The sequence below is a fragment of the Antedon mediterranea genome, chromosome 9, assembly GCF_964355755.1.
Source record: "Antedon mediterranea chromosome 9, ecAntMedi1.1, whole genome shotgun sequence".
Lineage (NCBI taxonomy): Eukaryota > Metazoa > Echinodermata > Crinoidea > Comatulida > Antedonidae > Antedon > Antedon mediterranea.
Genome location: NC_092678.1, coordinates 8,541,786 through 8,569,013, shown reverse-complemented (window position 1 = coordinate 8,569,013; position 27,228 = coordinate 8,541,786). Strand labels below are relative to the sequence as shown.

General features: G+C 35.2%; 2 protein-coding genes across 3 annotated transcripts in view; one reads left to right on the top strand and one right to left on the bottom strand.

Annotated features, from left to right (window-relative positions):
• LOC140059520 (heat shock 70 kDa protein 14-like) overlaps nucleotides 1-27,228 on the top strand; it is a 51,652-nt gene that overhangs the window by 14,560 nt on the left and 9,864 nt on the right. The window contains exons 1-4 of one of the 2 annotated variants that reach the window (XM_072105455.1): nucleotides 20,005-20,127; nucleotides 25,189-25,269; nucleotides 26,315-26,397; nucleotides 26,959-27,113. In XM_072105455.1, coding sequence (XP_071961556.1) covers nucleotides 20,074-20,127; nucleotides 25,189-25,269; nucleotides 26,315-26,397; nucleotides 26,959-27,113 — 373 coding nt within the window. In that variant the 5' untranslated portion in view covers nucleotides 20,005-20,073. Of the gene's footprint in view, nucleotides 1-20,004; nucleotides 20,128-25,188; nucleotides 25,270-26,314; nucleotides 26,398-26,958; nucleotides 27,114-27,228 lie in introns of those variants that run through there. The other variant, XM_072105456.1, reaches the window with a different exon arrangement.
• LOC140059112 (inhibitor of growth protein 3-like) lies at nucleotides 489-19,886 on the bottom strand. Its single transcript, XM_072104952.1, has 9 exons — nucleotides 19,745-19,886; nucleotides 9,248-9,319; nucleotides 8,728-8,828; nucleotides 7,661-7,823; nucleotides 6,972-7,034; nucleotides 4,670-4,938; nucleotides 3,948-4,102; nucleotides 3,334-3,580; nucleotides 489-923 (listed from the first exon to the last, which is right to left on the bottom strand). The coding sequence occupies exons 1-9, from the start codon at nucleotides 19,770-19,772 to the stop codon at nucleotides 771-773; spliced, it is 1,251 nt and encodes a 416-aa protein (XP_071961053.1). The 5' UTR covers nucleotides 19,773-19,886; the 3' UTR covers nucleotides 489-770.

Here is a 27,228-nt window from a genome sequence, read left to right as displayed (position 1 = left end):
ACAAAATAACGCCGTAGTTGACAGCATCACCATGACGTGACTCTCTTAAGCTTGGTTTCCACTAGCGACGCAACGCAAGGACGTAACGCAACGCAAATGAATTGACCAATCACAAGCGATGACTTATTCGCTTGTGATTGCTAACTGTCTATAACTTCGCTTGTCATTGATTAAAACGCTTGCGTTGCGTTTACGTCCTTGCGTTACGTTCTAATGGGAACCAAGCTTTAGGGGAGAAGCATGTAATTGTAACAAACACAGCAATGAGAAGAGATTGTTTGTGGAATGCGCTATTATATAATAAATGCATTGTATAATGCAACTGTCTCATAGAAATTAGGTTATGAATAAGATAAAATAAATATACGATACCATTATCATTTTGCCAATATACACTACACTAGGAAATGTACAATACTTACCATCACAGTACCTGTATGTATGTAACTGGTTTCAATAAAAACTCTTGTTATTGTTTCTTTGATTTTAGTACAATATTTATTGTTTACTCAACAGTAAATGCCCTTGCTTGCTTTAACTACATTTGGTTCAGCAGGTTTTGTGCTGAACTGCCTTTTTTCTACCACTTTTTAAAAACTACACAACTACTTCAAAATCACACATTGGACAATATATACATGTATGTTACAGTGTATTCAATTATATCCCTCCAGTTAAATTTGTCCTTTTTACGACATACCATGGGATCATTATTATTATTACATCAACCTTTTTAATGCCACTTTCTTTCTATGCATTTGACACAAAATTTAATGACTTTTGTCTTTTTTCTTCTCTTTTTCTGGATGTGTTTCTTTCTTTTCACGTCTCTTCATTGACGAAGTACACTGCGGACAATACCATTTTCCTTTAGGTGGATTTAAGATGCCAACACAACCATAATGGAACCATTCGATAGGGCACTGTAAAATAAAAATATAAAATTATAAATTAATAAACAAAACAACTCGCTTCAGCAGTTTTAATCTTATCTTTATTGACGGTAATAAACATAAATGTTTCAAGAAGTACTAAAGCTTAAAGATGTATTGTCCCTTTGACTAATTCAAAAAAATTTTTTTTTTTTTAATTTCGAAAAAAAGTGGGTTATTTTGAAGTATCATAATAGTTATTAACTTTCACCAAAAATTAGTCAAAAAAAAAAATAATTTAACCGAAATACAGATGTTTTTTTGTTCAAAAAATAACTTTGACTTCCAGTCAAAGTTTTCAATCAAAACATATCCCATAATGCAATGCGCTTGTTTGGCTACTCTGTATGCATAATCATAAAACTTCCTCGCGATCTGTGTGAAAACACCTTCTCAACCGTGATGAGTTGTAAACAATCCCAATTGTGACCCGATCTGGCAAAACCCTACTTTTGTCGGAAATATTCATTTTGTATTTTTTTATATATTTGGATTATTTTAATCATAAGCTTTTTAGTGGTGTTAATTTCATAAAAATTGAGTAAATATTTAAAAAGTTATTACATTTTAAAAACTTACAAATCATTCAATTAGTTTACGAGAAAATCGCGTTTGAAGTTTGCAATGAAATTCTTTTTGATACGCGCTGAAAACTCACTCCGTAGCAACGCGGTATTTTGGTCTAAGGCACAATGACGTCATACCAGGAAGTGTGTGCGATAATAGCAGCGTGCACATCATAGTCAATTTGACTGATTTCAGACCCCGTTTTAACCTATTTAGTCACTCGAATTAACTATTTTGCACTATTGAAAAGTAGCATTATAACTTATTTTAACTGGTTTCGTAAGTGTTTACGATATCAACAGCGAAAAACCAAGCAGGCCTAGGCCTAGCTAGGCCTATTCAGATTTTCGCCGTCATCGCCTGTAAGACTTTAGGCCTACTGATGGGTGTTCATCAAGCCGTGTATGGCAGCGGTGCATCGACACTGGGCCGGCGTTAGTAGTAAACTAGCCTCGACAAGTCTGGCGCCTTGCAGAGTCACAGGTTGCTAGTACATTATATTGACGATTTAATACATTTATTTGTTTTATAACGTGGCAGATTCGCTGTAATGTTTGGACTTGAATCCAATGATTAAAAAAAAACATTTAATATGAATGGACTGGACAATAAATTAAATAAATAATTAAGAGCCGATTGGATATATAAAATGTATAAAGAAAACTATTATTGAAAATAAAGCTAGGCCCAGTAGTAGTAGGCCTACAACCATAATAAAATTAAGGCCTAGCCCAAAAAAATATAGAAAATACAATTGAATTTATGACGTGAATTGTTTTTGACTTGTCTATTTTACTATGGAATAAACAAATACAGGATACAGCTATTGGAGAACACGCCGAACACTTTACTTTGAATATTAAAATCGTTTTTATTCCAATTTACGACATGCTGTGTGTAAAATGAAAAAAACCTCACAAAAATGTAAACAACTTTTTATTTCCGCGCGTAGAGCGTATAACATCTAGCGCGTTGACCAATAACATTTGTTATTGCGATGATGCGCCATAGCAACACACGCAGTTCGCTGTTCCAGAAACTTCGAAGAACCGAATTTTCTGAAATTATGTCATAGTAAATCAAAGATTTCATTGGTTCCTTCTTTAAACTCCGCCCTAAAACTTCCATATTTGGAATGTCAAATGGATGAGCTTTATTTTGATGTGTGACCTTTCAATATTGTGCAGCGAACTGGCGATCAAAATGTCGTCAAACTCGGCAACTTTCAACTGAATTTACGCAAAATTTTAGCGTAGATCGTGAATAAATTGTTAGGCTTGAGGAAAATACATGTTTTTAAAACTTTTTTTTTTCATAATTTTAAATAAATTTTGGGAGTTTAAATCAGGTAGACGTATTCTTAAATAGTGAAATATTTCGAAAATGCAAAAACATGTAATCTGCCAGGGTAGTCGAATTGGACGTATTTTGACTGATTACGTGAATTTTGAATTGCCGACAAAGAGAGGGTTTTGCGAGATCGGGTCACAATTAGCATCGTGCATAATGCATACTCATGGTTTGAAATCTTTGTTTACTTTCGCTTGCGACGATTTCTCAGACGAAATGTAATCTAATTAATTTACCTGTTAATTACGTAAACTGTTGTTTTTGGCTCGAATTTTCGACTTAAAAGTGAATAACTTTAATATTACTTTGATATGGCCAATTTAAATTTAGAATATTTTTTTTTTCATTTTTTGTGTTTCAAGGGACAATACATTTAAATGAATTACTGTAGTAAAAAAAAAATTGCACATTTAGCGGGAGCTGACATAAAAAATATAGGGAAAGCCATGATTACCAGGAGGCTTAGGCAATCACTGATACTTACATTTGGATTGTCACATCCCACCATCTCTCCATACGACACTTGGTTACAGATGCAATAACGAGGCTCATTTGGATCATATGTCCATTCTAATGGCACGCTTGGATCTTCCGGTAACGGTGGCACAAGAGGAGCATCTGGAGTATCTGGTAGAGGGGTTGTTTGCTGTTGGTGAAGCTGCTGAAGCTGTTGGTGACGTTCTTGTTGAGCTTGATGCTTCTCCCATAAGGCCTGAGCTTTTGCGGTTTGTCTATAAAAAATATATACCTCACACTAAGTAATTGTTTAGTTTTTAATATATTTTTTACGATTATATTATTATTATTTTTTTATAACTACAGGGACAGACAATGTGTTATCAGCAAAAACATAATTAATTACTTAAAGATGTCCTTCAAAAGACTTTTAGTTTATAAGCTCTGAATTCATACAATTTACTAGTAGATTTTAATGTTCTTTCCTTAGCATAAACATAAGGCTATGTTCAGACATGGCCACTAATGGTTGGCATTATGGTGGTATAAGCTGCTGACACACAGACATATTCGCAATTTAAAATCCAGAATTACTGATTACTTATGTTATTTTACAATGATTTAGTAATTAAAGCAACGAACTTGCGTTGTCTTTGGCTTCTGGTACTCTCTGATGACGCTGCCGGGGAGGTTGAACCAATTGTGAAATCCTTGGTGATTATGGTAGGATCAAAACCTACAGAACGCAACGCTTCAAAACTTGCTTTAAAGCTTGCCGTTCTACGTCCCTGATTCATCTGAGAAGAAAAGTATAAACAGAAAATATTATAAAAGTGGTTTAGCTTGAGCTTAACAACTACCAGTAATGGAATAAAAGAGTTATTCATGTGTTTTTGTTACATGATTTTAAGGAAATAGGAACCTCTAGAATTAGCTTCATCAACATGGCTTGGTAGTTTAACAATTATGACAACATTGATGCAGTATTTAGGCTTACTTGGCCTCAAATTCGATCAGTTCCCTCACTGGAACGGGAGAGGCCACCCTCATTAAAGATGGTATTAAGTAAATAAAAATAAATACTGTCTGAGAATCCACCAAAGCCAGTGGATTTCCAATATTATAATCAACTGTATTTAGAAACAAACATTACCACTTATCTGTAACGTATTAGAAACTGCCAAGCAGCCACCAAAGCCAGGTGTATTTCAACTGTTAAAGCACCAATTGTACCCAGACTTAATGATTAGTACTTTACTTACTTGTAATGTATTAGAAACTGCCAAACAGCCACCAAAGCCAGGTGTATTTCAACTGTTAAAGCACCAATTGTACCCAGACTTAATGATTAGTACCATACTTACTTGTAATGTATTAGAAACTGCCTGAGCAGCAGCCAACGCCAATGGATTGGAACTATTGGCGCCAACCGTACCAAGACTGTATGACAAACTGGCTGATGAGGATGACGTCACTGGTTCTTTACTCTCACTCTTGACACTGCTGCTGTTGCTGCTACTGGAATGACCGCTGGATAAGGTGCTTGAAGTATTTTCAACAGATGTCAAGGCCAACTTCTCTTGTGTATGCATCTTCTTTTCTGAATGGTTTTCTGTTGTGTGGTGTTTTCGTTCTAGAATTAAAACAATTTATAGGAATTATCAGTACAAGTTAATAACTGGAAATGTTAAGAAATGGAAATTTGGTGTGTAGCGCATTTGTCTGGCGCTTTTGCCGTTTGATATTTTTTATTGTTTGTTATTAATTATAAATTAAATGTATTATAAAATTACTGTATCAAGTAACAAGTGCATAACTACAACTCAAACGATATAATACAGTACAGTAGAACCTTTAGGCGTACGTAAAACACAGAATTCGTAAAATCAAGGTTGACCTTAAATTAACCCCAAATACGTAGAGATCGTAGCTACTGTAGGCTACCGTGTTTGCCTACTTTACTGTACAGCATGCAGGTTGTCAATAGCTAGGCCTGGCCAGGCTAGCAAGATGTGAGACCTAACTAAAAAAGTACAGTACTGTATATACAGGCTGTGCGATGTTTAAATAAAGTGTAAATTAAAATATCAATGTTCTTGTATTTTCCATCAATAAAAACAGTCGCTGCTGTAGGGGGAATGTATGATTTGATGTTGTTAAATTGCGCCCTCAATGTAAGAAAATGATGAATCGGTTATTTTAGGCGTACGTAAAATCCAGGGAACGTAAAATCAGGGTATGTAAAACTAAGGTTCCACTGTACATAAGTATGCTATGCTATTACCACTATCTAGTTATTGAGTCTACACACAGTATGTTCTAAGCATGACCAGAATGACTTTTAGACTCAACCTCCGTGTAGTTGCGTTACATTGCAGGGCTCGATTTATCTTTTTCATGTTGCTAGCCCACTGGGCTAGTTCACTGTAGATTTCACTAGCCCATAATTTATTTTACTAGCCCACTCTTATTATCGCACCGTGATAGCAGGGCCGCCATATAAATGAATTCAGGCATTTTGTACAATAGAGGGCGTACTAATCTAAACGCTCGAGAATTGCTACACATTTACATACAAACTGTATTAAACTATAATTGCATGAAAAATTACACAAAATTGTATTTCTTTATTGTTCACATTCCGGTTCACATTATAAAAATTAACTTTGCGTTGCGAAGCATAGTCTATTTCATGCTCAACATATTCACAGAATCGATTTATTGAGGTCTTTTTGTTGTTGGGCTTCAACCTAGCCAAGAAAACTAATTAGATTCTGTCTACCTTAGGCTAGAGGCCTAGGCCTAGAGCCTATTATTATAGTAGGGTAGCTAGGATAGACCTACCTACTAGATCGCATTGGTTGGAGCACCTGGCCTACTGTACCAAAATGGTACTATAGGCCTAGGCCTAGGTAGTATCTAGCTAGGCCTAGCTGCTGCTGAGCAGCCATCACGATGCCAAACGATGGCTTTTGATTCTATCTAGGCCTCCTACGCATATTATAAAATATGGCCTCCATGGCCTACCTACAGGGATAGAGCCAGCCACCCAGCCCTACAAAATATCCCTAGCTTTGATCTGTGACAACCAGGCCTGATGACAAGACTAGACAAGTTATTTTTAACATTGGCAAAATTCTACTACATTTGGCCAATCACAGTTCGTTATTTATGGTCATATTTTTGTGACATGTTTGACCTGATAATGAAGCTCCGCCTACTCACAATAACCTGGGTGACAAAAACATAAATGGCCAATCAAAATTCGGGAAATTTGTTTGATTATGAGAGGCTCCGCCTACATCATCACTTGTTATGGCCACAGCAGCAGCGCGCGAGTGGTTTTTTTTTATGATGTTGCCAAGACATATATGTCTTTTATGCTGGAGTTATTTTTATGAGGTCATTTCGTCCCAATTTCGAGTTCCCACAACCTACTAGCCATCCGGGCTTAAAGGAAGATACTTTAGGTAGCCCGGAGCTGTTTTTACTAGCCATTGTACGCCGGGCTAGCACTAAATCGAGCCCTGCATTGTAAAAACAAAAGGTCCATAATAGAATATTACAAATAAATACATTGTCAGCCTTGGTATTAGTATCAATATATCAATAGATATATATAATAATGTTGAATCTCTGATCTAAAAAAAGAAAAATTTAGCTTACTTTCTCCTCGACTAACAATATGTTGTCCCGAACCAGGAATAGGTTTATCAAGGTCTAATGATCCTGTATAGTATAAATAAAAAATGATGGAAGCATTTTAAAAAAATTCATGATTCTGCTATTGATAAAAAAATTTTAAATAGAACATTTAAATAAAATTGTTAATAAAATTAATATATTAAAAACTTTGTATAATAAATTCATCATTAAGGGCGTTGGGATAGTGGGTCTGAATCCGATGCTTGCCGCATTGCTTGTACCCTATTTTTTTAACCTCCTATTGCCATGCTGTAATTTATTTCTTTTTTTTTTTAAATATATATTTATATATATATACATATTTCTTTTTTTGGCAATAAAAGTTGAATGTTTACCCTTCGGCAAGAAACTTTACTTTACTCAAGTGTACAATAGGTACCGGGTAAAGTCAAGACACAACTTTGGACCGATTACTACTGCATTATGGGAGTATATTTCCATACACGTTTTATCCAAAATAACTGGGGTAATAATATGTACCTACTGTACAGCGCTTAGATAAATCCAGGATAACAATTATTAAGGCCCTTTTCATCTTTGTAATTCTCATCATTCTCAATATTATGTATGTTGACAAAAATGTAATCTCAATCCTTAATATACGGTAGTCACAAATGAAAGTTAGAACTGATCAAACCCACTTAACGTACTTCTTTCTAGGATTTCCGTGATTCCTGCATTGTCTGCTTCTAATTCCATTTTAAATTTAGCAAGTTCTTGGTCTAATTTTCGTAAATGTCTGTCGACTTGTTCATAGATCTGATTGGTCATTTGAACTTTCTCATTAGCATCTTCTAAAGTTTTATAATAATCCTGTAGAAAATGAACATGCAAAAATATACAAATAATCATAATTTTTAGATGTATTGTCATTTGATTGGATGATTGTGGGTCACATGGGGTTTAATAGACTGTTGCTATCAAACTCTGACATGGATTATTATTATTGTGTTATTGCACAGTCAGCAACAGGAATGCATGGCTATAATTAAAATAATAAAAAAAAATAAATTGCTACCATCTCGTTGGCCTAACCTCTCATTAAAAGTAGGCGATATAAAAATATTAAATAATGAATGTTGTATATTCATGCAATGGAACAAAAAATTTAATTTGGTGAAAGATTAAATGATCTATCTTTATTTTGCTTTGCTTGGTGAAAATAAACTTTCATCTTTCTCCTAATGAAGTTATTTGCCCGATTTCACCATAAATATTCATTAAGTATAATAATATTGATTGTTAAATAAAATCTCAATTACTTTTTGTTAGTTTTGATGTTTACACTTCAGATCTTACTTTATTTTGTCCTCAATTAAAATATTTATACACATTCATATAACAATTATGTCGCAAAACTTCTAATCATCTTCTCACACTTGAGCAGAATATTAACACACAAAATTAAAACCTATTAATCTTCTTTTTGAGAAGCAGCCTCTCTAGTTATCTTGTTAATGGGTAATATTAAGTATGAAAGTCAGAACCAAAAACTAATTAATTCATTAATTTACTGTATGTAGTTTTGATTAAAAAAATGTTTGTAGAAAATAAGTCATTCTAGGCATGCTCACATGCAGAAGAATTTTCCGATTTCAGTTCTGTAGTCACTTGTCGCGTCATGAAAGCGAAAGACAACTATGCTGCGGTTTGACAGACACAGTCATGGAAAACGTGTTTTCATGATGTACAGGCCACCAAGCTATACAATATTTACCTTTCGAATACCATTGTACTGTTGCTCCTTCTTCTCGACTTTATCCTTACGGCAGCTATCAAAAAATGTTTTCACTCTTGCTCCTAAGTTGTCCACTGAATCTAAAATTTAAGTAAACTACACAAATTAGTCCGTTTCTGTTTTTAAAAAAAAATGAGTATTTACTATTTGGTGAAAATGGATAAAATTTACAGTTGAGCTTAAATTGAATTTGCATTGCACAAACTGGACCAGTTCAATTTGGGTCACTGGTACAATAGGTCTAATTGAATGTAGTTTATCTACATTAACATTTGTTATTGTTTTTCCGCAGTGAAATTGTGCCAAAGAAAAGGGATCACTGTATTTTGGTGTTATCCTACAGTAATACCTACCTAATGCATATGTTATACTGAGTATTTAGAAAAGTGGGGCTTGTTGGTAAAAAATTACAGTAGACTTCAAGATAAAAACTACAATACACATACAGACACATAACATACTGTATGTTAATTAATTTTGTTTAAACAATTTTGTTTACTTTGTACTTGTAAATCCATCTCTCGAATTTCTGTAAATCTTTCACGCAAATCCATAGGCAACTGCTCGATCACTATAAAGATAATGATTAAAAGAATTATACGAAATATGTCTTAAAATTCTGGTGAAAATTGTCATGTGGTTGCCTACTGTTGTGTAGTAGTTTTATTTTGTGTTACTAAAAATAAAATTTTGGCGATCCTTTGGGGGGGGGGGGGGGTTGTGTAATGACTTCATTCAAATACCCAATCTCTTCACATACCTGCTCAAAAAATTAATAAAAAAACAAAAATATTGAATACTGTAGGTATAGGGGGTTAGATCCATCTCGGCCGCCGACAATCTCGGCCGCCGGATTAAAAAGTCGAATTGTATGGTACGCCACCGATGCTTGTATTGTGAGTAATTAAAATTTAATGCAGCGCATACGCACGTATTCTACATGTATTGTAAAGGCCAAATTAAGAAGTTTTACTATTAATTTACTGTACTTTATTTATTGTGTGGCTCTATGAAGCCAAGTTAGCTCATTGTTCCACTTGAGTAACTCTTTGCTGATTGGCTAGTTAGTAGTGCTCACAGGTGGCATTATTATGCAAATTAGCTCACTGTGTTCTGTGGCCAAGGTCAGTCAGTTAGTACAAGACAATGGTGGTTAATGGACACATCAGTGGGATGCTAGTGTATTACTTTGGTTGCTTAGGCCTACTTTCGGTAAGCGTATACTTATATACACATAAGATTAGGAGGCAGGCATATCATCTTAATGAAACTATTGTAGTAACTATTGAGTCTTTACTTTATAGATGTTTTGTTAAACTTTCAGTTAATCGTGATATGTGAACTTGGGCGTGGCGGAGAATTCCTAGAAAGAAGTAATTATATAGGAACATTGTAACCGTCACGTTAGATTATCGTCACGCATTAGCAAGCCTATGTCAAATAAATACAGTACTCATGTGGATGCAACAATTGGCAGAACTTGTGTATTTTGTTCTGAATAAGCATTAACGAAAAGGCTGAGAATGAGTACAGCAGGATTAATTGGTGATAGTACAAGAAGGCGTAGAGTGCCCACTGAGAAAGGTCTTGAATATAATAAGGATTTAAAGTTGAGAAATATTCATTACAGTTTTAAGGCCGTTAAAGAAAAATCTGAACGTATTCAGTATGTGAAGGGGAGTAATCCTGATTTGGAAGTAATGAGAAATGAATATAAGGCATGGATGGGCATGTATGAAGAATTTCTCCAAAGGCATGATGAATATTATGCTCTGTTGTCTGACGAGGAACGTGTTAGTTATAGAATTAAATGGTATGATGAAAGAAGCAATTGGCTTGGCAATTTTAAGGCTTCAATGGAAGAATGGTTTGGAATAGCTTCCAGTAAGAGACCCAATCCACCTGGATCTATTGTGTCAAGAAGGTCGTCTCAGCATAGTTTGGCTGTGTCGGAAAGGCTACGAAGTGAGCAGAAAAGAGCTGAACTTAAAGCCAGGGCAGCATCTCTTAGAAACGTGCACCAATTAGAACTTCAGAAGTTAAGTTTAAGATTGAAAGAAGAAGAGATGAGACTACAGACAGAGGTGGACGTCCTTGAAGCAAGAAGCAGAGTGCTTGATAAGTTTGATAGTGAGGCAGGTTCTGTATTCAGTGATAGCCTTGATATTGATAGGGCTCCGAGAGCTAGACTTGCAAGTTCATTGGATGGTAAAGTTAATGCACATACACATGTTGATGTGTGTGCACATATCGAAGATCATCGAGTACATGTTCAGGATAAGGTACCTGTGTATGGTGATGAGGTTCGTGTACCTGATGTAAACGGGAAGATTACTAATCCATATGGAATGCCGACTATTACCACAGATCTTCCTCAGGCACTGGTGAAACAGCTTCAGAGGCCAACACCGGAAATGATGAAGTTTGGTGGTGATCCCATGGAATATAAAAAATTCATGCGACAGTTTCAAGCCAGAGTTGTGAGAAATACGGAAAGTGATGATGAGCGGTTGTACTACTTAGAGCAGTTTACCTACGGAGAAGCAAAGAAGATTGTAAATGGCTTTAGTTATCTTGATGCCGAGTTGGGGTACCAAGCAGCTTTACATGAATTGGAGGAACGATATGGAGATACAGAATTAATCGCAAATGCCTTTATTAGAAAGGCACTAGCTTGGCCAGTAATCAAAGATGGTAACCCTAAAGCTTTAGATGCCTTCTCAATATTTCTGGTAGAATGTGAAAATGCGGTAAGATGCGTTGATTCTATGAAAATTCTTGAGTACTCTGAAAACATGAAGAAGATTGTGAAGAGGCTTCCTTACTCCCTTCATGACAAATGGAGAAGTTTAGTGCAGAAAACTAAAGAAAACAAGCAGACAGTGGCGTTTAAACTTCTTGTGCAGTTTGTGAAGAACGAAGCAAAAAAGGCTAATGACCCTACTTATGGTAAACTTGCATTATGTGGAGATGACTTTGGTGTACAGGGGCCGGCACAGACAAAGAGTAGAGGGAGAGTCAGCACAGCAACCAACCTTTCAGACGGGCAGAACTTGGATGGTTCTATTCTGAGCAGTAATAAGGCAAATTCACAAACTACAAGATGCCTGTACTGCATGAATACCTCGCATTCACTAATGGGTTGCCGAAAGATTGAAACACTTACCCTGCAGGGCCGCATACATTTTCTGAGAAGCAAGGGTTTGTGTTTTGGCTGCTTGAAACCAGGTCATATGAAACAGCATTGTCGCAATAAGGCAGTTTGTAAGAAATGTCAGGGGCATCACCCTTCAGTTTTGCATGTTTCTGGCAGAGAAGGAAACGCTGTGGATATTTCAAAGACAATAGCTAATAATATGGAGGCTCCCAAGACAGTAGCTCCTAACACGGACACTTCAAAGACCAAATCCACTACTACACAGACACAGATAGACGGTAGCTCAAGTTTTGCAGATGTATATGGTTCTGATACAGAAAATACAGAATGTGATGGAGACTGTACGATGGCAATTGTTCCAGTAAGAGTGAGAATGAGAAATAGTATTAAGGAAGTCGTCACATATGCATTTCTTGATCCTGGTAGCAATGTGTCTTTCTGCTCCAGTGCTCTGATGAAAGAAGTGTGTGGGACCGGTCATAAAATGAAGATCACAATCGAAACAATGGGTGTACCACATACAATGTATACCTACGTGGTGGAAGGTTTAGAAATCCTAAGTCTTGATAGTTTGAATATAACAGAATTACCTAAAGTTTATACTAAAGATAGGATGCCAGTTTCTCACCATCACATACCTACTGCCAGCGATGTTCGGCATTGGCCACACTTTTCAGATGTCCATCTTCCACATGTCAACGCCGACATTGGTTTGTTAATTGGAAATAATGTTCCAGATGCATACACGCCAAGGCAAGTTAGAACCGGACCAGCTGGGAGCCCACATGCGACACAGACAGCTTTAGGTTGGATAGCATGGAACGTAATTCGGAACGATGGATCCAGGTCTGGTAAAGAAGATATCTTGGCAGTGAACAAAGCCACTATAAGTGCGATACAGGAAGTTGAAGACAACAGAAAACTAGAGAAGTTAGTAAGAGAATGCATTAATTATGACTTTCCTGAACGTACAATTGACGACAGGAAAGAATGGTCTCAAGAGGACAGAAGATTTATGGCGGTAGTGGAAAAATCCTGTAGGTTGAAAGATGGCCACTATCAAATTAGTTTACCTTTCAGAAGTGACTTGAACTTGCCCGATAACTCTGAAGTAGCTGTACGTCGACTAAAAGGTTTAGAAAAGAGGCTCCGGAGAGACTCCAAGCTACATTCTGATTATAACGACTTCATGTCTAAAATAATACAAAATGGGTATGCAGAAATTGTCCCTATTAAGGATTTAGCTAGAGCTGACAGGAAGGTATGGTACATCCCGCATCATGGGGTGTATCACCCCAAGAAACCAGACAAAGTTCGTGTCGTCTTCGACTGTACTTGTAAATACCATGGGGTATCACTAAACGACCTTCTCCTTCAAGGTCCAAACCTAACCAACAACCTCATTGGCGTCTTATTGCGTTTCCGACAAGAGAATGTTGCAATCATGGGAGACATTGTATCGATGTTTTACCAAGTTCATGTTCCCAAAGATGAATGTGATTTTCTTCGGTTTTATTGGTGGCCGCAAGGTAATCTAAGCATTGATCCAGTTATCTACAGAATGACAGTTCATTTGTTTGGGGCTGTCTCATCGCCTTCGTGTGCCAACTTTGCACTGCGTTTGACTGCACAGAGGAACAAGAATTTATTCGATCCGATAGTAGCCGATACAGTGTTGGGTAACTTTGATGTTGACGATTGCCTCAAATCGGTTAGTTCAAGTGACCAAGCAGTATCTCTTATTCAGCAGCTTACCACACTTTGTGAAATGGGTGGTTTCAAGTTATCGAAATGGGTAAGCAACAAGCGAGAAGTACTACTTTCGGTTCCAGCAGCTGAACGAGCCAAAGAGTTTGAAAACATAGAATTAGATTATGAGAAACTTTCGATAGAACGAGCTCTAGGAATTAGATGGTCAGTAGTCGCTGATACTCTTGGATTTAAGAATGTTGTACCAAGTCGACAACCAACTAGAAGAAACGTTCTTTCTATAATCAGCTCAGTATACGATCCTTTGGGATTTGCGGCACCGTTTATTTTACCCGCTAAAATCCTCCTTCAAGAAATGTGCAGAAATAATGTTCAATGGGACCAAGAATTAACTGGTAACGACTTAGCAAGATGGCAGCAATGGTTAAACAATTTAACAAATCTAGATAAATTGATTATCCCTAGATGCTTTAAACCATCTATTTTCGGAAAGGTGAAGTCTTGTCAGATACACAACTTCTCGGATGCTAGTAACCAAGGTTATGGAATGGTATCTTATCTCCGATTAGAAGATGTTGACGGAAAGATACATTGTTCTCTACTTATTGGAAAATCCAGAGTTGCACCATTGAAGAAGGTGACAGTGCCACGCATGGAGCTGACAGCCGCTATGTTAGCTGTTCGTGTTAACAAAATTATTATGGATGAGTTAAGTTGTCAGGTGCATAAAGTTTTATTTTGGACGGACAGCATGTCAGTTTTAAAATGGATATCTAATGAATCTGCACATTTCCATACGTTTGTGGCGAACCGAATTCACACAATCAGAGAATCATCGGAGAGCAGCCAGTGGAGATATGTGGAATCCAAATGTAATCCAGCTGATGATGCCTCAAGAGGTCTCGATTTCCGAAATTTGTTACAAAATCAACGGTGGCTGAAAGGCCCAGACTTCTTGTGGAAATCGGAGGATAACTGGCCTAAGTATGATATACAACCTCAACCTATTTTGGATAATGACCCAGAAGTGAAAACGACTGCAAATGCTGTTATCGTAAATGGGTCCTCAGAAATAATTAAAAGGTTGTTCTCTCGTTATTCAACATGGATGAGGTTGAAGATAGCGGTTGGTTGGATTTTAAGGCTAAAATGTAAATTACGGGAACAAGCGGCTCTGAAGAAGAGAAAATTAAATAACAACCATAATCAAACTCAAACCCAAGCTGAAAACAAGAAGCTGCAATGTAACGGTAATCCAATATCTCCTGAAATACTGGAAACAGCAGAAGAAGCGATAATTCGCTACGTACAAACCAAACAGTTTCCTGATGAGCTAAACTCACTAAAAGAAGGTGAATTGCATGGTAAACTAAAGAAATCTAGTTCCATTTATAAATTGAATCCGTTTATAAAAGATGGAATTCTGAGAGTGGGAGGACGTCTGGAACAAGCATCTATACCATACGAGATGAAACATCCGATCCTGTTGCCGAAGAAACATGTTGTCTCAAATTTGCTACTAGAAGAGACACATAGATTGACGGGACATCTTGGTAAAAATGCCATACTTGCACGAGTAAGACAAAAATATTGGATCTTAGGAGCAAATGAAGCCATAAAGAGATTGACGTCAAAATGTGTAGTCTGTCGCAAGTATCAGGGCAAGGCTGGCGAACAAATGATGGCAGATTTACCTGAAGAACGTCTTAAACCAAATATGCCACCATTTTCTAATATTGGAATGGATTATTTTGGACCCCTGGAAGTGAAACGGGGACGTGCTGTACAAAAACGATATGGGGTAATATTCACTTGCTTTACCAGTAGGGCAGTGCATCTTGAAGTTGCTCATTCGCTTGATACCGCTTCATGCATTAACGCAATAAGACGTTTTATTGCTAGAAGAGGTACACCCAATATGATACTGTCCGACAACGGGACAAATTTAGTTGGTGCTGAAAGAGAGTTACGGGAAGAAATCAGCAAGTGGAACCAAACCAAACTGACAAATACTTTGAGTCAAAAAGGTATAGCTTGGAAATTTAATCCACCGCATGGTTCTCATTTCGGCGGTGTTTGGGAACGGTTAATACGTTCGGTACGGAAAATATTGTACTCACTAATGCATCACCAAATGCATCGATTTGATGATGAGGGTCTTCATACACTATTCTGTAAGGTTGAAGCAACACTAAATAGCCGTCCCATTACTACTGTTTCTGATGACCCTAATGATCTGCAGGCATTAACACCAAATGATTTGTTGTTAAGCAAAGGTAAAGTTTTACAACCTGGAATCTTTAGCAAAGATGACAATTATCCACGTCGACGTTGGCGTCAAGTTCAACACCTAGCTGATCTCTTTTGGAAAAGGTGGACAAAAGAGTACTTGCCTACGTTACAAGTACGCCGGAAATGGATAAATCCCAGAAGGAACTTTGCTGTTGGAGATATAGTTTTGTTGATGGAAAACACACCCCGCAACACATGGGCACTTGGTAGGGTGCTGAAAGTAATGACTGACAGAAATGGATATGTTAGAGTGGTCGAAGTAAAAACTGCAACTACAGTACTCCAGCGACCAATTGACAAGTTGTGCTTACTTCTAGAGGCAGATAACTAAATGCTTAAAGAAAAAAGAACTTTTAAATTAAATAATTAATTTGTTCTGTTAAAGAAAAAGAATATATTTGGCCAAGTTTGTTATAGATAATTGTGGTTCACAATTAAGGGGCCGGTGTAAAGGCCAAATTAAGAAGTTTTACTATTAATTTACTGTACTTTATTTATTGTGTGGCTCTATGAAGCCAAGTTAGCTCATTGTTCCACTTGAGTAACTCTTTGCTGATTGGCTAGTTAGTAGTGCTCACAGGTGGCATTATTATGCAAATTAGCTCACTGTGTTCTGTGGCCAAGGTCAGTCAGTTAGTACAAGACAATGGTGGTTAATGGACACATCAGTGGGATGCTAGTGTATTACTTTGGTTGCTTAGGCCTACTTTCGGTAAGCGTATACTTATATACACATAAGATTAGGAGGCAGGCATATCATCTTAATGAAACTATTGTAGTAACTATTGAGTCTTTACTTTATAGATGTTTTGTTAAACTTTCAGTTAATCGTGATATGTGAACTTGGGCGTGGCGGAGAATTCCTAGAAAGAAGTAATTATATAGGAACATTGTAACCGTCACGTTAGATTATCGTCACGCATTAGCAAGCCTATGTCAAATAAATACAGTACTCATGTGGATGCAACAATTGGCAGAACTTGTGTATTTTGTTCTGAATAAGCATACTAATCCCGATACTAATTAATAAATTCATTAATTAACTTTTAATTATTGTTTTAATAAATGCTTTTTTTCTAATTATTAAATTAGTAGTAGTGATATCAATCAATATCAATATATTTTACTATTCGATTTATTTTATATCTAAAGCTGGTTAACTTTGAAAAAATATTATTTGTGATACCCCTAAAGGTGTCAGATGAAATCGGTCGCGCTTGAAATCGGTCGCGATAAAATCAACATCCGGTATTTTGTATGGAGCGCCGCTAGATACGCTTTTTATCATATTAGTTACGTTTGATATCGGTCGCGTTTTATTTTGGTCGCGCTAATTTGTATATGGCGCATTAGATAAATTTTTAATGAAAACGCTCATTATGTTTTCAGTTAATTTTGAATATTAGAATTTCTAATAATAGGCCTACTATTTCACATTATTTTTAACCTCGATCGTTATTTTTTGAGTACAGTAAATATAAATATTATCTCATTATTTATAAATAATTTGTGTTTTAATTTTATCTTACAGGTTTTAATGAAGTGTAATGTGTTCTTTTAGAAAATCGTTTTAAAAATGTTTTGTTTTATTGAATATTGTGCAAGTTTTTGAAAAGATTGGCATGCCACTGTTTAAAGTTTTGAAAATAATAAATAATAATGTAATAGTTAAACGTGCCTATTGCGTATTTTTTAATCACAGTTAATTACGAAACTCGTTCTATACAAGCTTAGGGGTGACTTAGGAGGTTTATGCAATAAAGGAAGATGATGCATGGATGATGATTTTTGCATTCGATATCCGCCACTTTGAAGTGAGCATGGTTTTGGGATAATAATAAAATATACAGATACTATGCTGTTATAAATCAATCTACTTGGCCTACAGTAGGACTATGATGTACAATTAATGATAGATGTGAGAATAATGTATGGATAATAAGGTGGACACGATTCTCAAAGAGGTAATCTGTACTGATATTTAAACATTTAGATTTACGAACGGCGTATGAATGTGAGACACTAAGTTGCACTTACTTAATTATTTACATTAAATGATTATGATAAATGAAGAAATAAAAAATTTTTCAAATTAAAATCTATAGTATCGCTGACGTATATACGTAAATCCTACTGTCAAATTAGAAACAGTGCTCATATTCGGAACATGATCTCATAATCGCGTCGAGCATAGCTCATTGGATCGTTTCACAAAAACACGTGCAAGAGGCCTCCTATAGACGTTTCAAACGTATGGTTATTAGTAATAGACGTCATCTTTACCTGGCCATGGACAACGACCGTACGTGTTTTTTCCATGATTTGACACACTAACAAGTGCGTTTTTTTTAAAAAGGGGAAACCCCGTCAGCAAAATAACATATTGTTACGGGAAACAGCTGCACGATCATAGAAGGCGCATCTCCAATATGGCTTATTCGGGGGTTTATTTCAGTAACTCGCATATAATGATCATTTTACTAAAAACTATTTTAAACATTAGAAATAAAATATACACCGACACGTGATGTGCCTCAACAATAATCATTATAAACTTAATATTATCCTACATTACGGATATAAATAAAATAGAAATAAAAATAAGGTGATCGAATAGTATGTTGTTAACGACACAGATATGATATAATCTGCCACAGTATGCATAAGTATAAAAATGGATACGCTGGCTTTATGGGCTATATTGTAAAAATTATTGTTTGTAAAAATTATTGTTTTTAAATAAATTGTTCTCTTTTACGTAATTGTTTGCATAATAAAAGACACAGACGTATATTCTCTATATAATATATTAAGTAATACAGTACATATAAATAGAGGTAAATTATTATATGCCAAATATAATATTATGCCTAATAATATTTAAACGTGTTTAGAAATGGCCATTTTGAAAAGACAGTCCTTCTCCGAGACCTGTGAAATACAAAAAAAAATAAATTAGTTTAATGATTGATAATAAATATTTATTAACCAAATAAAAAATATCCACATAAATAATCTAGTTCCTAAAAAATATCAATTAAATCTATATAAACGAAAAATTTACATACTATCGAATCTTTATGCAGTATTGCATTAATAATTTACGTACGGTATTGCCGAATCTTAATATCTCATTTACATACTATCGAATCTTTATGCAGTACTACATTAATAATTTACGTACGGTATTGCCGAATCTTAATATCTCATTTACATACTATCGAATCTTTATACAGTATTGCATTAATAATTTACGTACGGTATTGCCGAATCTTTATATCTCATTTACATACTATCGAATCTTTATACAGTATTGCATTAATAATTTACGTACGGTATTGCCGAATCTTTATATCTCATTTACATACTATCGAATCTTTATACAGTATTGCATTAATAGTTTACGTACGGTATTGCCGAATCTTTATATCTCATTTACATACTAGGCCTATCGAATCTTTCTACAGTATTGCATTATATCTAAGATTACAAAACAACGACAATCAAAGCGCACACGGCGTTCCATACAGATTACCGTTATTGAACTAGCGGCCGCTTTGGTTGGCGGCCGCTTCGACTGTAATTCATCATCACTATTACACTATCATAACAGGCACTTTTGGCGCTCCATACAATATCGCGTTCTGTAACCGGCGGCCGAGGTTGTCGGCGGCCGAGATGGACCTAAGCCGTCTGTATGATGCCACCACCACACAACTGATATTGCAATTTACTCGCCTAGCCTAGAGGCCTAGAGAGAGGCCTAGGCCTAATATAATGTGTGGATAGTATTAGTATAGGCTACTTGATGTATGATACTATTTGATCAATACTTACTCTCTAAGTAATCTTCAAGGTATAACATCTTTCTGATTTGTTAGTACAATTAAATGTAATCAATAATTACATTCAATATAGTTCACAACAAAACCGACCACGCTAAACTGTTCTCTTTCCCAAAAACCAACATATCAGAGGCGCCGCGCGATCATTATATTGGCGAAAGCGAAATATGGCGGCGGTGTTCCACACCGTCGTTGATGGCGCTGTATAGCCTAGGAGCACAAAAAAAGTTTACACACGCGGGGCCGGCCGGGCAGATCGACCGCGTCGAGGAGGAGAAAGCTAGGCTCAGTAGCTATTTATACACACCGCCGGGAAGGAAAATGTCTTGTGGTATATATTTTGGTGCCACTTCTATCTGCTTAGCACTGCACAAAGTAAGTACAGTATTTACTTTAATCATCAATATTTACTTCATGTACACATTTCAGTTACATGTATATTAAAATTGAGTTTTGAAATAACAAGTTTCAGGTAGTTGACTTGCGAACACATGTGTCTGTGAACATCACATAGGCCTAGCCTACTAGACTAGGGAGGGCCTAGGCTAGCTAGCTAGGCCTACTGGGCCTTGATCTAGTAGGCCTATGCGTACGTGCTTAGCTGAACAACAGTGCACACGCCACGGGCAAAAAATGTGAACTGCGGGCATAGCTCGTGTTGGAGATGTCTCTAGGCTACTAGCTAGGTAGGTCAATTGTAGTATAGATAGGCCGGATTACGGTCGAAGCGGCCGCCAACCAAGGCGGCCGCTAGTTCAATAACGGTAATTTGTATGGAACGCCGTGTGCGCTTTGATTGTCGTTGTTTTGTCATTTTTGATTGTCATTGTTTCGATCGTCAGGTTTTCTTTTCCTCGGCTCGGACGTAAATAACAACTTACATTATTAATATTATGTAATATATTCTCTTTTTTGACAGATTGAATGTGATACCTTCTTTTAAACGAAATGGCGAATCGATGATTACTTACTTTAACTGTTCTAAATGATATATATGTTTAATAAAGTCAATAAAAAACATTGTGGTGTTTTTATTGTATAATATATAATATGCCAATTATTAAGAATAATATATATATTTTTTCAATAAAATATATCAAATCAAAATATATATATATATATTTGTTATTGTATATTAATATATTAGTAAAGTAACTACTGTTAGTAGTACGTGTTCGCAAACATAATTTAATTACAATAACATGATGACATCAATTTATTTATTTAATATCCTAAATTGTTTTATACCTTCAGATATATAAATATTGATCAATTTAAAATTAGTTTTAAATACCTGTACTAAATAAGACGCAAGTGCCTGTACGGTACAGTAATTAATTACGTGAATTTCTGCTAATAACTCGACTGGCGGCCGGCCAGGAATAGTGCTGTAGAAGGTCGCGTTTTCGTCTTCACGTTGCTTCATTGAAAACACAAACAATGTATTACAATGGAATAACACTTAAATGTATAACACACCCTATTACTAATAATAAAAACCAAGATTCGATAGTACAGTGTAAACGAGATATAAATATTCGACAATACCGTACGTAACTTATTATTGCAATACTGTATAAAGATTCGATGTAAATGAGATATAAAGATTCGGCAATACCGTACGTAAATTATTAATGCAATACTGTAAAGATTCGATGTAAATGAGATATAAATATTCGGCAATACCGTACGTAAATTATTATTGCAATACTGTATAAAGATTCGATGTAAATGAGATATAAAGATTCGGCAATACCGTACATGAATTATTAATGCAATACTGTATAAAGATTTGATGTAAATTAGATATTAATATTCGGCAATACCGTACGTAAATTATTATTGCAATACTGTATAAAGATTTGATGTAAATGAGATATAAAGATTCGGCAATACCGTACGTAAATTATTAATGCAGTACTGTATAAAGATTCGATAGTATGTAAATGAGATATAAATATTCGGCAATACCGTACGTAAATTATTAATGCAATACTGTACAGTACAGTATAAAGACTTGATAGTATGTAAATGAGAAATAAAGATTCGGCAATACCTTAATAGTACGTAAATTATTATTGCAATACTGTATAAGGATTCGATAGTATGTAAATGAGATATAAATATTCGGCAATACCGGACGTAAATTATTATATTGCAATACTGTAAAAAGATTCGATAGTATGTAAATGAGATATAAAGATTCGGCAATACCGTACGTAAATTATTATTGCAATACTGTATGAAGATTCGATAGTATGTAAATGAGATATAAATATTCGCCAATACCGTAGGTAAATTATTAATGCAATACTGTATAAAGATTCGATAGGAGAGTGCTCAAGAAACGTCAGGTCAAGAGGATAAAATAAACAAATAAATAAATAGTACGTAATAAATGAGACATAGAGGTTCAATAGTATGTAGATTATGATGCAAACGTAAATTATTAATGATTCGATAATATATAATGTAAATATATTTAGTTAGTTATTAATATTAAAATACATATAAAATATACATTGATTTATCCGCAGGCAAACTTAATTATTATAGAAATATAAAGATTCGATAGTACATGATTTGGCTTATATTTATTGGTTTGACCATACACACAGCTGTAACTCAACTCGCCATAGGCCATGGCGTTGACAACGACAATCAAAGATTAAAGCGCACATGGCGTTCCATACAAATGACGATATTAAACTGGCGGCCGCTTTGGTTGGCGGCCGCTTCGACCATACTCCGATAGGCCTACCTAGTAGGGCCTAGCCTATTATTAAATACGCCGTGGTTAGGATTCCGGCACCGGAACTTAACTGCTCAGCGTTAGGGAATCCGACACGCTATTGCGCATGCCCAGAGTGAGGTAATCGGCAACTCTATTTTACTCTACAGACTAAAGCCGATTTTCCACTAGGCGAATTTGTTCGCGCGAATCGAAGGCGTCAGCTAATACGCATGCGTAGAGAAGGATTTGGAAGACGTAAACATGAATACACATGCGTACAAGCTGGCGCGTTCGATTCGCGCGAACAAATTCGCCTAGTGGAAAATCGGCTTAAAGTCTGGTTTCCATAAAATCGCTACACGACAGAGCGTAGCGATTCTATGGAAACGCTAGAATTTATCGGGGATCTAGTACGCGAGCGCTAAATATTCTTTGGTACACGTATACAATTCATCGCCGACACAATCGGCAAAGTTAAACATGGTTTAACTTTGCCGATTTGACTGCGATGAATCGGGGAGCCTTCCCGATTGCGTCGGCGACATCTGCGCGTGTAGCGATTTTAATGGAAACGCTGTAGCGAAAACAGGCTTAACAGCGATGTATCATTTCAATAGCTGCGCGCCACGGCGAACTAGCCTAGATGCCTACTAATACTAGTAGGCCTACCATGTGACCAATGGGCCTATTTTTTTCGTATTTAAAAAAGTCGTTGCTTCATTCATATATAAACTTCATATAATTATGAATTATAATTACATGACTAGTTTTAATTTTTATGATTTTTCAAGTACAAAATAAAAGATTTCATATAACGCATTATACTGTACATAACATCATGCAATCGTATACAAGTTGATTTGTTGACAGCAGCCGCCGCGCGGATGTGAACAAAAAAACAGAACTGTTTGGGAGAAGTCGCAACGCTACGCTATTCACTTTCGTACATAACTTGAAATACGCAAGCTGATTCTTATCAATATCATAATAATTATTTTAACGCGTGGCGTAGTCGTATTTTAATTATTAATTCATGTATGGCCTAGGCCAAGTTTCATCCATCGCTCTCTGGCTCGCGCGACGACTAACTAGGCCACAGCGAAGATAGTGACACTATCTTTGGTTACAGTACATCCCTAGTTAACACTCCGGGTAATGACAATGTGGTGCGCGGTCTGTGGCACTAGTGCAATGTGCAAGCTATAATTACTTCGCTCTGGGCATGCGCAATAGCGTGTCGGATTTCCAAACGGTGGGAAGTTGAGTTCCGGTGCCGGAATCCTAACCACTGCGTATTAAATATTACAATTAATGAAATAATTATGAAAATCTGACTTGTAGACTCCAAAATATAAGGCCTAAAACATCATAAAATCACCGTTTTGTATTAAAATATTTTGTGTATTAACATTGTAAATAAAATACATTAAAAGATAGTAAATAAAAAATAATAATTTTTAACCTCATTCGAAGAATATCAATACTATATTAGTTTTGAGTGAGAGAAAACTTGAGTTTTACGTGGTAGAGGCCTACACGCGAGAAAACTATTACGGAGTGCACTGCATTTTTACCTTGAAAGATTAAAAACAATTAAATTATTAAATATGAATAGGCCTACTTTCCTTTGCTGTGTTGTTATGGCGGTTCAAACCAACAAAATTATATTGTAGTATGTAATTAGCCTAGGCCTATATTATTTATTTTCATGACACAATAAACCTAAAGACCATGAACTTATGTACTAATGTAGAGACACCACTCTAATCAGTACGCGAAATGTTGTAAAAGACGCACTTGGCATTTCATAGAAATTACCGGCGGCCCAACCGGTTATATCCCGCTTGAAATAAATCGGTCGCGATAAAATCAACATCCGGCATTTTGTGTGGAGCGCCGCTACAGTAGATACGCTTTTTATCATATTAGTTACGTTCGATATCGGTCGCGTTTTATTTTGGTCGCGCTCATTTGTATGGGACACACTAATTATGTTTTTAGTTAATTTTGAATATAGAATTACATTTTTTATTAACATTTTTTTACCTCGATCGTTATTATTTTTAAGTACAGTAAATATATATTTTTATCTCGATTATTTATAAATAATTTGTGTTTTCATTTTATCCTACAGGTGTCAATGAATAATTGTAATGTGTTTTAAAACTGTTTTATTGAAAAGATTGGCTTTTTGAAAATGTTGAAATAATTTAATAGTTAAACAAGTACTGTAGACGCGCCTATTGCGTATTTTTTAATCACAGTTAATTACGAAACTCGTTCTATACCTGCAAGTGGATACCAGCTCAATGAGGTTTATGCAATAAAGGAAGATGATGCATAACGATGATTTTTACATTTGATCTCTGACATGGGCATGGTTTTAGGATAATAATAATAAAATATATAGATAATATGCCGTTATAAATCAATCTACCGGGCCTATACAGTAGGACTATGATGTACAAATAGACCTACTGTATCATACAGTGGATGTTTTAAACGTATGGTTATTAGTAATAATAGGCCTACTGTATACGTCATCTTTACATGGCCATGTTTTGACACACTAGTGCATGTTTTTTTTTAAAAGGGGAATCCCTGTCAGCAAAATAACATACAGTAAATGGCTTTATTATTAATTAAGTCACAAAATCGTGGATTGGCATTTCAATCTTTGTTTTATTGGTTTTTTTTTTAAGGATGGAAAGACTGATGTCGTTGCAAATGATTCTGGTGACCGTGTGACACCTGCGATGGTTGCTTATTTTGGAAAAGATAGGGTCAGTTTCTTTTTCCGCTGATGTGATTATTATTTGAAGATATATTATCCCAAAAAAAAATTTTTTTTTTATTACTATTAATATTAATATTGTTAATATTGTTATGTAGTTAATCACTTTCACCAAAAATTGGATCGAACCAAAAAATATTTACCTGAACAACGGTAATTTAAGGCAAATATTTTAGCCAAATTGAAGTTTCAATGGGTTTTTGGTTTATCTTTTTAGAGAAAACAATACTCTTTTTTGGAAGTGATTAACTTTATTGTTACTGCCTATTATTACCTATTCAAAGTCTTTATTAATCTTCATTTTTGGGGGGAAATAAATATTTACAACGTTAAAACTGTATTGACTTTTACAGCTTTACATTAACACAAACCATGGGGCATTATTTTTTATCGAGATTCTACAAAGTATTGTTTTTTGTTCCTTATCGCACATTTCTTTTGATCGCAATCAAACAATGAGTTAATTAAATGTCATAATTATTTTGTGTTTAAAATAAATACAAATCAACTATTTTTGTTCCTCCTACCTAAGAGTTGCAACCATAAATTATTATTATATTTTTCCCAATTATTTGGAAGTATAAATAAAATTATATAATTAAAGAGTAAACAACATATTTCATATACTGTAAGTAAAGGTCTTTTTTAAAAGACGTATTATCCCCCAAAATCAAGAATAAAGATTTATAAAATCAGACTTTATAGGTCATTTTGCAGTTTTAAATCAACTCTTTTTGTTCCTCCTACCTAGGAGTTGCAACCATAAATTATTATTATATTTTTCCCAATTATTTGGAAGTATAAATAAAATTATATAATTAAAGAGTAAACAACATATTTCATATACTGTAAGTAAAGGTCTTTTTTAAAAGATGTATTATCCCCCAAAATCAAGAATAAAGATTTATAAAATCAGACTTTTAGGTCATTTTGCAGTTTTAATAAAGTTAATTCACATCCATGAAAACAAAAATTAATTTCAATTTCTTTATTACCTGGCAAACTTAAATCATTTCTTTTTCTTACCAACATAGAACGTTGGCCTTGGAGCAAAACAAGGACGGATTCGCAATGCTTCCAACACAATAGTGAATGTAAAACACATTATAGGGAAAAAGTAAGTACACACAAAATAAACCTTGTTGGACTAACCTAAAATGTTGGGTTTATAAATGCATTTTTACATACCCTATTCGAGTAAATGTTCCGCTTTTAATAAACGGCCCCTTCCCCCCATTAATCATCATCTACAAACGCCTTTATCGAATAAACGCCTCCTTAAATACCTCCTGAACGATAAATGCCCCATGGCATTTATTTCAATTTCTAGGACTAGCTAAGTTGGGCTTAGTTTTGTAGGCCTAGCTGGTAAAGAGCGGTGAGATACGAATATCTAGATGTAGGCCTAGCATCAAGTTGTCGCGTTGCTGAATTAATTGTTTTTCTTTTTTGGCAAAATTTGGCAAGACCTGGTATTTTAGCTGAAAGGTTCTTTTAATGGATAGAGAGAAAAGAGAAAATTAAGTTGATTATTTAATTATTATTTTTTTTATATACACTTTTTAAATGCATGTGATACTGATAATCTGATCCAAATTGGACATTTGACAATAATGTCTACATTAACCACTTGGCAAAGTGTGTGGTATTAAAGTATAATTGTTGTTTTATTTTGCAGTTTCAATGAACCATTTATTCAAAAACTTGTCAAAGAAAGCTCTTGCAAAATAATCAATCAGAAGAATTTACCAGTATATGAAGTAGAGTCAAATGAGAAGAGAATAGCAGTTACTCCGCAAGAGGTCTTAGTGCTCATTTTCAAAAAGATGTACAGTAAGTTTATAATATGACAAGCTTGGTTTACACCATATGCGATGCAGCGAATTAACAAGCATCATGGGTAATATCAAGATGTAGATGTATACTTACATAATACATCATAGCACCA